The sequence below is a fragment of the Meriones unguiculatus genome, chromosome 15 (assembly GCF_030254825.1).
Source record: "Meriones unguiculatus strain TT.TT164.6M chromosome 15, Bangor_MerUng_6.1, whole genome shotgun sequence".
In the NCBI taxonomy this organism is placed as follows: Eukaryota; Metazoa; Chordata; class Mammalia; order Rodentia; family Muridae; genus Meriones; species Meriones unguiculatus.
Window position 1 is genome coordinate 35,989,338 of NC_083362.1, and position 16,265 is coordinate 36,005,602.

The following is a 16,265-nucleotide window of genomic DNA, read 5'->3' on the forward strand; positions in this document are numbered from 1 at the left end:
AATTACACTTTATTCACTTTGTGTCCCCCCCATAAGCCGCTCCCTCCTCCCCTCCCGGTCCCACCCTCCCTCCCCCTTCTTCACGCATGCTCCTCCCCAAGTCCACTGATAGGGGAGGTCCTCCTCTCCTTCCTTTTGATCTTAGTCTATCAGACCTCATCAGGAGTGGCTGCATTGTCATCTTCTGTGGCCTGGTAAGGCTGCTCCCCACTCAGGGGGAGGTGATCAAAGAACAGGCCAATCAGATTATGTCAGAGACAGTCCGTGCCTCTTCCCATTACTATGTAACCCCCTTGGACACTCAACTGCCATGGGCTACATCTGTGCAGGGGTTCTTATCTCCATGCCTGGTACTTGGCTTTAGTAAAATCCTTTTTTTTTAAATGAGACTAAGAACCCAAAGAAGGGACCCCAGATTCCTCAGTAACACGTGGAACCCAACATAGCACACCTCTGGTCATGCTCTCTGCTCCTATTGCTCATCTTGAAGTGACAAACTCTTCTGCTTTCATGTCAGGTAGAAGCAGACTCTAACTCTTTCTCCCCTAAGATCGTTCGCAGACTCTAACTCTTTCTCCCCTAAGATCGTTCTCCCTTTCATGTCCTCATTTGCAGTTCCACCTCACTCCACACATGAAGCTAGACATAGGTCTTACATATTAGAAAAAAAATACATTTTTTTTTCTTTCTGCATCTGGCTCATTTAATTTAACATAAGGATTTCCAGTTCCATCCATTTTGGCACCTTCTTTCAATGACCAATCTGCTGCCTGAATCTATATCCCTGCATTTCAGGATCCACAGCTAAGCCTAGCAGGCAGTAAAGCAGCGCTCCCAACCACCCTATCCTATCTCTCCTCTTAGATCCTCTTTGAAACCATTGAGAGTTCAGCATCCAGTGGTATGCCCTTGGCATAGGAATCTACTCATCTCTTTTCTACCCAGTCACTCTGGCACCATACGAGGTGCAGAACCAAATGAATTTCCTTGAGGCCTCTGAGTCTGCGTGGCACAGGCATCGGAGTATGAGTTCTGATATTCTTGGACGCTCTCGGTTAGCTTGATTTCCCACCTGCTTACCTCCCTCAAGCCGGCCTTGATCTCCCCCACTCAAAATCAAAAGTCATCAAGTACACAGAATGTTATCTTTTACTTCTTCGTTGCCTTTTTCAAATGTAATAGAAACAATCATCATAACCTAACATCCTAAAAGGTCTTTTGTCTCCTTTTATCTGTAAAGGTTATAAACTTTAGTCCAATGGGTTTTTTCTTTTAAAAATATTTGTATTAGTTCTTTAAGAATTTTGTACTTATTTTTATTATATTCACATACCCCTAACTTTCCCCAGATTCCTTCCCTTCCCCTCTCACCCAACTTTGTGTCTTTTCTTGAAATCCATCAAATTCAATAGTGCTGTTAAAGTATTTTTGGGTGTGTGAGACGTTGATTCAAGAAAGGTTAAAGCACCACATGAAGTGTAAATTTCAGAAGCGTGTACATTAAGCATACTGCTTTCTTCCCTGAATGATTCTCTGGCTCTCACTGCTGATTGCTTTAGGAAAGGCTTGCCCCACAGAACTATGCACTGACCCTTCCAAATCATCCACTGCCCAAATCCCTATCCCTCCAGCTTCTGGTAACTCCTCTTAGGACCAGGAGAGCACCCTGCTCTCTCTGCCTGCTTTCATATATCTGTCTGTTTTGCAACTCCCTCTGTCTTTGTTCCATTTTCTTTGTCTTTACTCACCCATATGTGAATTCATCATTACAGACATTGTTACAACCACGCCCTCTTTTGAGCGTCCCCATGCTGTCCTTTGGTATGAGGCATCTTTCTTCCTTCCTCCTACAGGACACTCTATAGAAAGATGCATATGTAGGACAAGGGAATGTCCACTGGGCAGCATTTGTTCTATTGCATTGAAGGCTTTACATTACGGTTTGCTTTTCTGATCCTCATTCAACTGTGAATTCTTTGAGGCGGGCAATGACTGGGCCTTCTGCTCTTGCCACAGATCTGGCAGTAACGCTAAGAACTTGGTGAAAAGTGAAGAGCGGCAGCACACAGATATGTGTTCTTTCATGGGGAGGCTGCAGAGACCCTCTAACTTTCCCCGGAAAGAGTGAAGAAAGCACTGCTTGGAAAGGCTGAAAGCCATCCCAGGCGGTGCTCGGCAGCCCAAGGGTGGCAGGAGAGAGGCTTTGTGACTTTTGAGCAGAGACTTGTGTTACTCTTTCCTGGGGGGTCATGGGTGAAAAGCTTCAGTTGTGGTGAGGTCCCCTCTCCTGAAAATAATTTACCATTGTATTCCCACATCTCCAGGGAGAATTAAAATACAATAAGGGACTTCCTAAAGATTTTGGTGGAAGAAATTCATTTGGGTGGGGACATATCTGTTTGTTTCTGACCAGCTAGAAACCCAGTACCATCAAACATCCTGCTGTTTACACACTCATCTACACTGATTGTTCTTGCATCTCAAGATGATTTCTATTTTTTCCCAGAACTGATTAAAGTCTGTAAAACCAATTTTCTGAATCTGTGAAACCATGTGATTGTTAAGTTAGCATCCATTGAGCACAATTCCCCATTTGAAGTCAGTAGAGAACAAATAGTAATCATGACTACTGCAAGGTCATCCAAAGAAAAATATATTCCTACTCACACAAAAATAGAGTTGAGATGAACTGAAGATTTTAATAGCAAATAACAAAGCCATATAAATGTTAAAATGTAGGTGCAATTTAGGTATAAAACCTAGTTGAAAGGGCCTTGTAAGTATGACAAATAGAAAAAAAAAAAAAAAAGAGGACATACAGGCCAATGTATGGGACATCATACAATGTTTTTGGAAAAATTTAATTTTAAAAAAGTGAGAGACATAATTTATGGTAACATATTTGACTGGTATGTGTAAAGCTGTGTTTGGTCCCTGACACTGCAAAAGAAAACAAAGACACAAGTCAATGGACAATGCTAAGGAGAATGTGGGGAAATTGCTAGAGGAACTGAAAATCACTCCAGCCTTGAAAGACTACTAAACAGCCATATGATCTGGCTACACTACCATGGAAATATATGCCCTTAGGAAAAACCTCGACATGCTAGAGATACCTGCACATCCATGTTTATTATAGCACTATACAGACAATTAGCCAAGTAATGAGAACTGGCCTGAATGTCTACCAACAAATGAATAAATGAAGAAAATATGGAATATATACAAAATGGAGTTTTATTTGGCCACATAAAAAAACAAAATTATGTCAGTTGGAGGAAAGTGGATAGAAAAGGTATGATAAGTACAAGATCCAGATTTGCAAAACCAAATATTGTATGTTTTCAGAACAAAAGAAAATTTTTGTTTTTTCAAGACAGGTTTCCTCTGTGTAGCCTTGGCTGTCCTGGACTCGCTTTGTAGACCAGGTTGGCCTCGATCTCATAGTGATCTGCCTGCCTCTGCCTCCCTGACTGCTGGGTTTAAAGCTGTGTGTAACCATGCCCAGATTTCTTTTTAAAAGCATGGAAGCATACGGGAAACTATTTGGGAGGAGGCAGGGGACAGTGTGGGGAATCGGGCAGTCTTTTTCATTACTACAGGAAATATTCACTGAGGAGTGGATATTGGATCAACTGCAGCAGTCATCCTGTAACCATAACCACAGCCCGAGAGCCAAAGCACAGTGAGGATGTCAGGGAGAAGGGATGGAAAGCATCTGGGTCCTCTAGACCCTGCTCAGATGTAGCCATGGCAGCTCAGTCTCCATGTGGGCTGCCTAGAAAGGAGAACATGGGCTGTCTCTGACGTGGACTCAGTGGCTGCCTCTTTGATCACCTCCCACTGGGAGGTGCAGCCTTGCCCGGCCACAAAGGAAGACAACGCAGCCAGCCTTGAGGAGCCCTGATAGGCTAGGGTCAGATGGTAGGGGAGGAAGAGTCCCCCTTTATAAGAAATGGGGGAGAGGGAGACTAAGAGAAGAGAGTGAGACTAGAAGAAGACGGGGGGGGGGCTACAATCAGGGTATAAGTGAATAAATTATTAAAAAAAGAATTTAAATTAAAAAATCTAGGTCCTCATTAAATTACTGAGCTACTGTTACTGCCCAGAGCTATGTTACATCTGGACTTGCAAGAGATAATACATTTCTGCATATTGAAGAGAGGCTGGAACTGGAAGTTACTGGCAACTAAAACTCTTCTAAATAAATGCATGTGTAACATACTTGTATATATGTGTATGTATTTAGTGTATGTATTTTAGTGTAGAATTTGTTAGGAAGAAAGATGCTTCAGACATATTTAGTGTATGTATTTTGTAATGTGTAGATCTATACACATACAATGTGTATAAATTTAAACTTGAATATTAAAAATCTTTTATAATGATTTCTCTATATTTGGAATATGTTGATTCCTATTTTTAAAATGATATATAACAGCTGGAGATACGGCTCAGCAGTTAGGAGCACTGGCTGCTCCTGCAGAAGTCCCAGGGTCGATTCCCAGCACCCAAACAGCAGCTCACAGTTATCTGTTAGGTCCCAGGGCCTCCAGCTTCTTCTGGCCTTTTGGTGCCCAGGCATGTATTTTCTGCACAGATACACATGCAGGCAAAACACTCACACAAAATAATAATTAAAAAAATAATGCGTAACTATGGTTGTAGATCTAAATGTTTTTATTTGTTTTTTTTTTTTCATATAACATTTTAGAAGTAAAATCAAGAGGAAGACCAGCTTTGGACAAACTTAACAGAATTGAGCACATCAGGCAGGTCTCAGAACCAAAGAGGGTAAGAGAGCTGTGAATGTGGGCGGAAGTATTTACAAACAGGAACAGGAAGTGACATACAGGGGGCTTGATTGGTCCCAGTTCTGTCTTTACAGCGTTTGTGCATGGTCTGATCAGTTAGCACCACTGGCTACAAGATATACTCCTGAATTAGGCCTTTTGTTTCTTAAAATCCTGTTAAGGTTCTCTTTAATTACATGGAGACACCAGAATCAGCCTCAGGCAAAATTTTGCTTAATTTAACATTACAAATTGGAAGCATCTGTCTGGTCAGGGCCTTTCTATAAAGAGTGCATAGAGTTTTCATTTCTAATCATCCTTAGAAATAGCACTAGCTATTAACATTACACTTTAAGGCATCTGAAAAATATCATTTGCATTTTTTATTATTAGTGAAAATTAACAATGTTGATTGTTAGATTATTTTTCCAGGGAGTCCTTGTCTAACCAGAATCACAAAAGAAAAAAACAAAAAAACAAAAACATATCAAGTGTTTAGCTTTTAACTTTAAGCTTCAGCTTAGTAACTAACTAAAAAGAGATAATAAATAGATTGAAAGTACCTCATTGACATCTTTTCGTGTAAAGATCTCATGAGCTGATCATAGCTGAGAATTTGTTAGGAAGAAAGATGCTTCAGACCTCAGTAGGATTTTCTTATACTCAACACATAGTCTAAACTGGATGTAAGGAAAGACAGACACACTATCTGTTTTCTTTAGATCAGGGTATTTGAGATTACAAAATTGTACCACAACAGTTGTGTTTGCATTTCTTCCGCCATGTTTATGCCTCCTGAGCTGGTCACTGTCACCTTTTAGTCATGACTGTTTTTTGAGTTTCAACTTTTCTCATTTTGAACATGGAGATAATATGTATTTCTCCTCTGAGTTCACTTTCCTACATCTTGCCAAAGACCGTATCTATCAGCTTATTTCTGCCAAGTTGAAGAAGGTACACGAGCCCCAAGCATACTAACGAGATATACTAACAACACAGCAGACAGGGCTGTGACGGACATATGGTTAAATTTCAGTCTCTGTCACAAGTCCTTCCCTGAACTGGCCCTGTTTTGTTGTGTTTGGTCCAGGACCAGAACTGTTGGTCAAACATCTGCGTTCACTGGAAAGAGCTGACTGTTGAGCGCTCGCATCTCTGGAAAGGAGGCAGCTCTGCTGCCCTTCAGCAGCAGGACTGTGCTCATGCTAGCCTCCAGCAGGGACAGTTTGCTCTGGCATACACCACAGCCTGTGAGTGCGCGGAGATGTAGCTAGCCTCCTGTCTTATCTTGAACTCCGACTCTGGAGCTCCAAGGCGTTTGCTCACTGTAAGTCACAGCTCTTGCTACATTCTAGACTAGGGAACAATTTCACTGGCTGCCAAGACAAAGCTGCAAGCAGGAGGTGGGGTGCTTTGTTATTATTTATGGGCTATGACACCTGGCCAGGTTCAAGTCCCAGACAGCCTGGGATTTCCCAGTGTCATCTTTCCATGAAGGTGCAGCGGCCACATAACTCACTCCATTTTTTGAAGTACTGCAGAAGTATACAGCTTTTCAAGAAGACCTTCTTGGGGCATGAAGCCAGACAGTTGCTTCAGTAACCTAAATGTTTCCACCAACAATGAAGCTTTTTCTCCCAAAGCCTTTACAGCCTATTCAAAATACTTGTGGTTTCCGTTTGAGTCTTGCCTTCTCCATTCAGTGACAGTATTGTCAGGGTCTGATGACATCATGCAGTCACATTTTCCTGTGTTGATAAGTTGTTTTGGGGGGTTTAAGGTAATGCCCGAATCCAGAGTTCTCTGGGAACAAAGCCAAGAGACATTTAACTGCTTAGCCAGAGTTAACATCCGTGGGAGCAGATCTGGAAAATGCTGTGGAGGATCTGTGGCCAAAACCACATAATCAAATTGTGTTGTGAATAAGGCCTTTCACAAAAGATTAGGAAAACACAGCATAAGGCATGTGGAGAATGTGTTACAGAATAATCTTGAGCGATTAGGAAAAGTTAACTTTTTAAAAATTTTAGTTCAAAGATACTTAAAAAAATTAATCAAATTGGGTAATTGCTTTACTCAATAGAACTTTCAACATATCTCTTTAGGATACAAATCTGAGGCTAAGTTACTTCTAACGAACACTATTAGCATACCTTGTGGACATAGAATTAATACACAGAAAATGTGCTGATGTCAGTTTTTAAGGAAAGCGTGAATATTATATGAGCTCGCTTAAAAACTCACCCTATTACAAATGAGATTGTACTTTCAAAGCCACGTAAATCTGGGAACAATGAAGCCAATAGTGTGTGTGCATGCTCCGTTACGAGCTGGGCATGTCTGCAGCAAGAACCCTTAGTGTGATGTTAAGGCTGGTGTGAACTATCAAACCTTTGCCTATTGTCACACACACATTTTGTGTCTGTCAGAGAAACTGGGCAGCCTCATTAAAAATGCTACAGTCAAGAACATCCTGCATTTTTCAGAGATGTAGTCACTGAAGATTTGATATGTAAAGTGATAGATTACATTTCAATATTCTACCTAGTTAGAGTTTTAAGGGGTGACAAAGATAAATTGGCCATCCATTCTAATATACTTTTCCCAAAGATATTGCAAAATCCCATCTAGATACAAATAAACTAAATTCAATACCATTTTTATTGCTTGACAACCCCCTTCATTCAAGGATGAAGAAAATAAGTGCCATTTTTGTTTGATGTTTTACACGATGTATCTTAGATCTCAATAGACATGTAAATGAGATTTCAACTTATGTCACATTCCAGGCAAACCCCCACTGGTCTCTAACCACTTAAAGTTTGATTTCCTAGTCATCAAATTGGTAGTTATCATGACTTATGCTTTTGAAAATGGACCTTTGATTATTTTTAATGGATTTTATCACGTCACAATTTTAATAATTTCATTAGGATGAATGATAAAGCAAGTATAATGTGCTGGAACCTGGATTTCTATTTCTTATGCATTAAGATACATATAGAAATTATTAAAATTGTATGTGTTAACTATGAATTATTCACTCAGAAATAGTAGCACAATAAAATCTTAATCACTTCACTATTAACCTTAACTGCATGGCCAAAAGCTTAAACTGATGAAGATAAGAGAAACGATTGCTTCAGACATACTCCTGCACAGTGGGACACAAGGGTTTCTAGGTAACTTAAAGTCACTCTGTTATTTAAATTAAAGATTTGTGCCCAAAGTGCTCAGAAAGATGCGCCAGTCTCAGTAAGTGCTCGGGAGGAAGGCTTCAGTGGAAGCTGTAACCTAGTACACTGTCAACTGCAATGCATTTGAAATCGAGACTAGGAAATAGATTTTAGGTCAAGAAACAGAAATGGAACAGAAGACACTTAGTCTTTGCTTTTGTATATACAAAGCAAATTCATTGGGAATTTCACTCAGAACTAGAGTAAACATGTCTTAAGTTCCTAAATCAAACTTTTGTACTAAGCCATTAAGCTTTTGTAATAAAGTAAAAAACCCACAATTAATCATTATAACATAAAACTGGGATGCCTTTCAAAAATGTGAAAACACTTTAATATAAGTTATAATTTCTACACATTTTATATAAGAAATAATTTCATTTAGCTATAAGTACAATACATTTATTAAGAAAATTCCAATTTACAAAATTGAAGTAAATAAATGCAGAAACATATTCATTGTTAAATTATAAAATAAAGTAGCTGTTCTTATTGAGACACCATATTGGTTTTTCTTTAGATACTGGAGTTAATCATTATGTTGTTTGGTAATGCTTACAATATTTAAAGTAGTGTGGCATTGAGATTTGAATTCGATGATAGGAAGCCACTGAAACTTCACAAATACAGCCAGCATGAATCCATAAATGAATGCTGATATTATAAAAAATATAAAATGATTGTAATATAACCATCTAACCTTAACATACAGAGTTTTAAGACCACTATTAAATTGGCTAATTCACTTTGAAATAGAAGCAGTCACTTTTAGGTGATACGTGACATGTCTTTGCACCTTAATGACTTGAAATTTCATTAGTGTAAAAATATACCAAAGTAAATATAAAAGGAGACACTTATTTACAAAACAATATTGTATACATATTATATAAATGCCATTGTTTCAGAGTCTTTTATACAATATTGATAGAATCAGCCATTTCCATTATCTTACCACAAAACTGCAATGTGACAAAGGTAGGCTGTGATTTTGATAGAAATGAATAGTATGTGGCTGGTTTTTACGATAGTGCAGTTTCCCCCATTGTGCTAGAGAATTGAAAGTTGACCTCTAGAAAAAAACTCTTTTTTTTTAAGGAAATGCATTCTACACTTAGTGCTGCGTGCAGATGCGCCTGAAGGAGGGAGCTTGTTCTGTGTGAGAAAGCAGGTAATAGCCATTCAGCCAATTGCACTAGCACCATTGGCATGGATTGTCCAATAATTATAGGGATGGAAACGTATGTATGAGGTACCATTCCTATTCTGTGGAATTAAATACCAAGTATACAATACAAATATAAATGTACATGAATGTTTTTAAATTACAACAATCCTGCACTTTACCAAGGCTACCAATAGTTTGTTCTGTAAATATTAAGTAAAACTGTCAAGAAATAAGATTTTACCTTTAATCATACCCCTTTAATTCAGCAGCCCAGAAGAAGAAATGCCTTCATTTCCTTGCCTAGATTGTAGTTGTGATATATATATATATATGCACATAAATATAATCTCCTTCTAGTTCAAAAACTCTGGAAATCATAAAACATCCTATCATACGGTTTATGTTGATGGTTAAATGCCAACCACTGCATATACTCTCTCTTTTAGTTCATACACTGTAGCTTGTGCTTAAGTTAATATAGCATACTCAAGGCCTACAGCTTGTGGTACATAAATTCACAGTTTCGAAATTGAGGGGAAGACCTTCCATGATGGAGGAAGTTTTGAACTTAATGCAAAGCTCATGAGCACCCGCACCGGTCTACTACCATGGCTGGAATTTTCCCATAGATTATTTGTTCTTTGCCATTAAAATATAGCATGTTAATGGGAGACATTTTTGTAGGAGTGCAGCAAGGGCCTGCTGAGCCTCTGGGGTTTGCTTGGTGCACAAGATGAGTATGAGGATATTTTTGTAAAAACACAAATTCACACTCTCCAGAGCAGTAATTGGCCTTATATCTTTTGGGTGCAATAATCCAATCCCATCCAAAGGCTTCAAAATCCACCGTGAGGGGGTAACGGCAGCACCGGGACTCTGTGGAGTGTTCATCACAGTCAAGACCAAAGTCTCTCCGGGACCTTTTGGGTGTGTCTGTTACTTTGACCTCTAAAAAGGGATTCTGTGTGAAAAGGAAAGAGCAATTGTATTAATAGAGCCTGCAATACTTCCTTCCTTAAAAATCATTATTAGAAAAAAAAATTATTTTATGCTATTTTTAAAAGAAGTGCAATGTTAAAGAATTTTTATTCACACTAGGCTTCATTTTTCCTTTTATGGCCTCAAAGAATAGAACAGCAGCAGACATTTTCCTGTGGTCATTCACTCTGTGCTTTTAACATATTGTTTCTTTTCATAGTATTTCATAGACATAATAGCACATAATAGCATCACTGACGCTTTGAGAATATGTGTAAGATGAAAGAGAAGAAAGGGTGGGCGGGAGGCTAAGAGGAATGGACATCCTCTTTTCATCGTGGTTGGTTACACAGCAGCTGCAGGTGTCTTGGATGACTCTTGGAAGCGTGGGTACTCAGCTGATCTCTCTTCCCTAGGTCTTTTCTCAAAGAAATGTGGTTATTAAAGGCAAAGCAGAACAGCTACTGCTGAGCTATGGATTACAGGGGGGGGGGGATTGGGATGACAAAAGTAGTTGTATATACATTGAATTGAAAGAAAGTCCCTAAAGGAGCAAAGAGGAAATTCGTAAGAAGTGATGAGCTGGGTGGAAATGTAGCTAGTGCAAGAGGGTTTGCTCTTCATGTGCAAGGTTTGATCGTCAGGGCCACAGAAGCAGCAGCAGCAGCAACAACAGCAGCAGGAAGAGGAGGAGAAAGAAGGGGAGGAGAAGGAGGAGGAGGAGGAGGAGGAGGAGGAGGAGGAGGAGGAGGAGGAGGAGGAGGAGGAGGAGAAGGAGGAGGAGGAGGAGAAGGAGGAGGAGGAGGAGGAAGAGGAGAATTTGCTTGAATTGTGACAGCCTCAGTCTTCCAGTGCATTTGAGACCATTTCCTTTTAGAGGGAAAACTCTAAGGAATATCATATTAGCCACCTTTTAAATAATTAAAACCTAAAGCATTAGCGGCACTGATAACTAAAATACTGTCTTTAAAAGAGAACATTCTTAAAGAGTTGATAGAAATTTATCTTATATCATGAAAACAACCTCAGTATTTTCAAAGAGAACATCACTTGAATAGTGTAGCATATGTTTAAGTAGTAGATATAAAGAAAATACATCATTGAGGAAATTATAGTACTTCAAACAATATTTAACTTACTACAGATCTGATTTCCAGACTACATATTTCCAAGATCAATCAAAAGATGATCATGTTTATTATTTATAAGTACTATATTTGGTGTAAATTATGAAAATAAAAATATTTTCATATTAAGGTTAAAAGCAGAAGTAAAAAATTCTAGTAAGACACAATAGTAACTTAGATTATGGGGGTATTCAAATATCTTTATTAATTTTTATAGTGTATGAGGCCTGTCATATCATTGACTTGTTAGTTTATTAATTGGCAGTTCCTAAGTAGATTCTTGTACAAGTGTACTTAAAGGGGTTCAGAACTAAGCTAGGCTGCAAAGGTTAGCTGTGTTAGAAATGACAGTTTTATTGGCAACGTTCCACAAAATAATCTATACGCATACCATGGCTTCCACATTCTGTAAGTACTAAACAGATTGATCAGGAGGTGTTGAGTAAAATATATTAAATTAAGTATATCTATACATAAAAGACATTTAATTAGAATTCTAATAATTTTTACTTTATGTGAAGCCAACATTTTTCAATGCAAAAATGGTTTAAAGAAGCAAATGAAATGGGAGAGAAAAAGTTTAAATTTATTGGCTAGATAGTAGCATCTGCAAAGTTACATGGAGATTTCAGAGTTTTATGCATATATTATATGTCCTACAATGAAAAGGATGTTATATTCATTCCCAGTCAGGAACTCCTTATGAAATTTAGAACCATGATGCAATTGTTTGTCAGTCTCAATGCAAAGTTAGAGCATCAAGGAGTGCCTCATGGGACATGAGACTGGCACCTACCGTTTTGGTTACAGACCTAGCTTTGGAGTAAGATACTTTGTCTGGCTTATGAGTACAGAAAATAGTAGTTATTTTTTTTACTATTCTCATTCATATCAGGAATAAAAATGTAGCACGGTTGTTTGGATGTTATTTTCAGTTCTCACTTACCAGCCCGTCTTCACCCGGTCCTGGGAAGGTTACAGCAAGATCATGCCCACTCTCATCCACAGCTTTGATTTCAATGCCTAAGTTGGATTCAGGCTGTTTGAGCCAGTTTTGCAACACTGTCTTCACATCAATACTCTGCCAAATGCCAGTGCCTGGGCTCATGTCAAGTTTCAGAGATCGGATTCCAGTATACCTTGTACCGTCTTTCATGGGTTTGATGAGTCTCAGGATTTGCACGAACACTGTTGTGGGGGTCTTGACGGGTCTTAGATGTATCCACAGCTGGGCTTTCACTACTTTGTTGTACTGTATTTTAGAGCTAAACTTAAAAAAGCAGCATTTAGGCTTTCCATCCACTTGTGTTAGAAAGTCCGCTACAAAGGAATAAGAAAAGAATGACAGACATTAGGTCCTATCAAAACATGAATAAAATCACTCCTTCGTGGTGGCTGTTGGGGTAGTGAGTACATATGTGGTCTTTTAAAATAAATCTGATGTGGAACTTCATTCATGATTCAGAAGAAATGTCAGAGGAAATAACTGCTCCAACTTCTCAGAATTTCTAGATATCTGTGTTTTCCCCTGTTTATCAGGAATCTACTCCTCTTCCACAGAATTATGTTCTGAGGGATACGCTATGAAGGAATGAACAGCATATGAGAGTTGCGAGTGATGATGATTAGAGAGAACAGGAGACACTGCGGAGGAACATCCACTTAGAATTCTTTGGGAATCTGAGTAGTTACACTCACTGAGCAGCTGCAGCAGTCAGTCTGGAGGAAGGAACCCTTCCCCCAGGCCTCAATTACCTGAGGACGAGAGACCGGGAGCAATTTAACCAAGCCTCAGAAATAACAATTTAATGCCTCTGTGACACTTGGGCTCTGGAATAGCCTTCAAAAGAACAACACAAAGCCAGTAACTAACACAAAAACTCAGATGTCATGTTCAAGCTCCCTCAAAAGTCAGAAAGCCTTGGAGCAGCCTCTCGCTGCAAGTTCAGCACTAGCAATTGCTTTCTTTTGAGTTTTCCAAGCCGCATGTAAGTAAGGGAGGCCTTCTCCTGAGCTGTTTGATCCAAGGGTCATAAATGAAAATTATTTGCTGTATCGTAACCTGATTACTTAGTAAAGGGCTGCTTGGAAAGCGTGTCATGTCTGGTTTTAAGTGTTTAAAGCATGGTATTAAAGCAAGATCTCAGACACATGGCCCAGCAAGCTTTCTTGTCCTGCTGGCTGTGTCAAGCTACCTGTCTTCCTTTTGAGAGAACTGAGAAGGGAGCTGCCTGAAATGTTTATCTCCCAGAAGCAATGCTGTAGTTCTAGGTAGCAGGCCTCCCCCTCATAAAGAATAATATCCTTCAGAACGGTGTCAGTCTCTGTTCCTGCCTGGAAGTAGCCGGCCAGGCACTTGTAAACCAGGAGCACAGCAGCACTCATGGCAAACTGCCCGATTATAATGCTTATTTCCTGAGCATTTTCTGATACTAGGTCATGAGTATTATTTTGCTATATCTGCTTCATCATTGCTCTTGTGAATGCACTGAATATTTAACTTCTTTAACTCTTCAGTGCAACAGCTTTCACAGTTAAATATTCTAATTTGTAAAGAGCATAAAAGCCCTATGACAGTTTTAAATAACAGAAAGCACTCTTAAGTTTGGAACAGTGTTCGAATAAACACCAAGAAAATTTCTTCCTTCAGTGTTAGTGGGGGAGAAAAACTAATGCATGTTTTAGACAAACAAATGTAGTTGTAAATGTCATGTTTTAACATTGCTTCTAGAATCTTACAGTCCTTGCTTTAGTAATCTTAGGTTCTGCACACACAAGCATTCTACATTTTCCATATATAATTAAATACTATTAAAGCTGGGCCAGCACGCTAACATTGAACTATTTGGCACAACAGGATAACAAGAAAGGCAGATTTCACTGTTGGTATGTTTCTCAGGAAATCTTGAAGAAAAAAAAATCTCTTTTCTCCCCTACTTACATACAAGCCAACAGCTTGTTAAAAGCCTGAAAATAGATCTGTTTCTCATAAACACTAGGACAGCAGTCAGCAGAACTGTTGATACACTCTAACAGCTACTTACACTCCGTAGGCATGGTAATGATTGTTTCCGTGGTGGCGTGATAATCGTCATCTTCCAAAGAGCCGTCGCTGCTGTCGTCTCTCTGGACGTCGTACTGATCGATCAGCTCCCGGAGCGGAGGCGCTCTGGGCAGAAGTTGTCTGATAGCATCTTTGCTGATGTTAGGAGCTGTTTCCAGGCGGAGTTTACTGAGGATTTGGATTTTTATGGCTTCTATTCTGGAGTACCTCGTGTTTTGTCTCCACGCACATGCATTACACAGCCCCTCTTTTTCTACATTTTCTTCTCGCTCACTGCCCTCATTTAGATCCACTGGGCCAGCAGCAATCAGCATAAACAGGTAAATATAAACATACATCTGCAGTTTTTGCATCATTTTAAAATCAGCACAGTCTTTTTTCCCTTGTTCTTATTTCTTCCTTTTGCTTTTGAGTAATGCCAAGCAAAATCTTAGTGCGTGTCTGAAAGACAACCTGCCATGCCAGTGAGTCCTGTATACTGTATTCCAAGTGGCTTTTTATATTCCAACTCAGATGAGACAAGTGTCGTCAGGATCTATGATTGGCTCCTGCTGCACAATGAATCTCGCTGTCAGAGGTTAAAACCCGTCTGTCACAAGTCACCAAGCAGGATTTTGTTACAGTCGAGGGCAAGCTGATTCATTTGACTACTTCATAAATGAAATAAATCCCCAAATCATGAAAGATATATGTGATGTTTGATGAATTAAAGTTTGTGTAATAATATAAACTATACTTAAGCTTATTAATCTCTGTAAAACTCTTGTTGTAGTTTAAGTTAACAAATTTTAATTTAGACTTCATGTTTAAAATATAAAATGTTAATCCTTTAAAAGCTGGAGTTCTATTTTGTTATTAAATCAAATGTTTGAGGTAAAAAATTTCAGCAAGTGCTGAGTAAATAGAGAAGTAATAATTAGGAAGAGATGACTAAATTAAAAGAAAAACTAAGCTTGTGACCTTGGTAAAAAGTTGCATCAGTAATTCGAGAAGCTTGTTTTCATGGCTTATTTGTTAGTTCATATTAAAAAACCAGTATTATTATGTTTCAGTGTACACAAACTTATTTTTGATAGCCTAATGCCTTTTACTGACATGAAAACTGTGCTTGATTCCAGCAATTAGTATTGATATTTTTGTATCACAAAGATACAGATTAAATCATGAGTGTTTCTTTGTCATTCATTACCAACAGGATAATGTCAGCTGGAAGACCAGTAATAGAATCAGTAGAGAGTGAGGTTTGTAAGCTGCACTGGAGATTGTTTCAATTTGACTCAGACTTCTACTGCTGAGAGTAAAAGTGCAATCTGTGTTCTCTGTGAATTATGTCAGATCCTGGGAGCACACAAAGGGAAAGTAACATGTAGAGGGTGCCCTTTGTTGTGTGGCAGTACTGTCATAGGTTAGCACCCCTTTGCCAGTGTCTCATTTTGACCAGAGGGCAGACACCTGGCAGGGATCTGGGTTAGAGTCTGAGGCAGAGAATAGTGCTTTTTGTTTTCTGAATTTAAGTGGCCTCTATAGGGATCAAACTCTCACCCTTGGCAACAGGAGCCACAGGATAGAACGGGTGAACTACTAAAGAGCTGAAAAATGCAGCAGTAGAACAGAGAACATTTCCAAGCTACAAATTACCTCGTGCTTTGTGGGAAGCCGAGGAGCCTTTAGAGTTTTAATCCATTACCCCCTCTACCCCAAGAGAATATAGTGGCTTGTATCAAATATTTATTTTTAGGTCACCACCATCTCGCACAGTGTACACCCATTTACTGCCTCGGTGCACTAAAATGCAACTCAATAGCCTGAAAAGTTAATGCATTTTCATCAGATTCTTAAGAGGCATTTATATCTCTTGAGGAAAAAAGGTGGCCTTCCATAATGCCCTGGATTTGCCCA

General features: G+C 39.1%; 1 protein-coding gene across 1 annotated transcript; it reads right to left on the minus strand.

The window, feature by feature from the left end:
* Nucleotides 1-7,577: 7,577 nt before the first annotated feature.
* Mstn (myostatin) lies at nt 7,578-14,967 on the minus strand. Its single transcript, XM_021644116.2, has 3 exons — nt 14,347-14,967; nt 12,249-12,622; nt 7,578-10,158 (listed from the first exon to the last, which is right to left on the minus strand). The coding sequence occupies exons 1-3, from the start codon at nt 14,720-14,722 to the stop codon at nt 9,778-9,780; spliced, it is 1,131 nt and encodes a 376-aa protein (XP_021499791.1). The 5' UTR covers nt 14,723-14,967; the 3' UTR covers nt 7,578-9,777.
* Between the last annotated feature and the right edge of the window lie 1,298 nt (nt 14,968-16,265).

Bases quoted from the DNA above. Each gene is read 5' to 3' on its own strand.
- Mstn (XM_021644116.2), bottom strand. From the start codon at position 14,722: ATGATGCAAAAACTGCAGATGTATGTTTATATTTACCTGTTTATGCTG. The intron at 12,623-14,346 runs GTAAGTAGCTGT...ATTCCTTTGTAG, and splicing joins CATTACCATGCCTACGGAGT to CGGACTTTCTAACACAAGTG. The intron at 10,159-12,248 runs GTAAGTGAGAAC...CTTTTCACACAG, and splicing joins GACCGGGTGAAGACGGGCTG to AATCCCTTTTTAGAGGTCAA.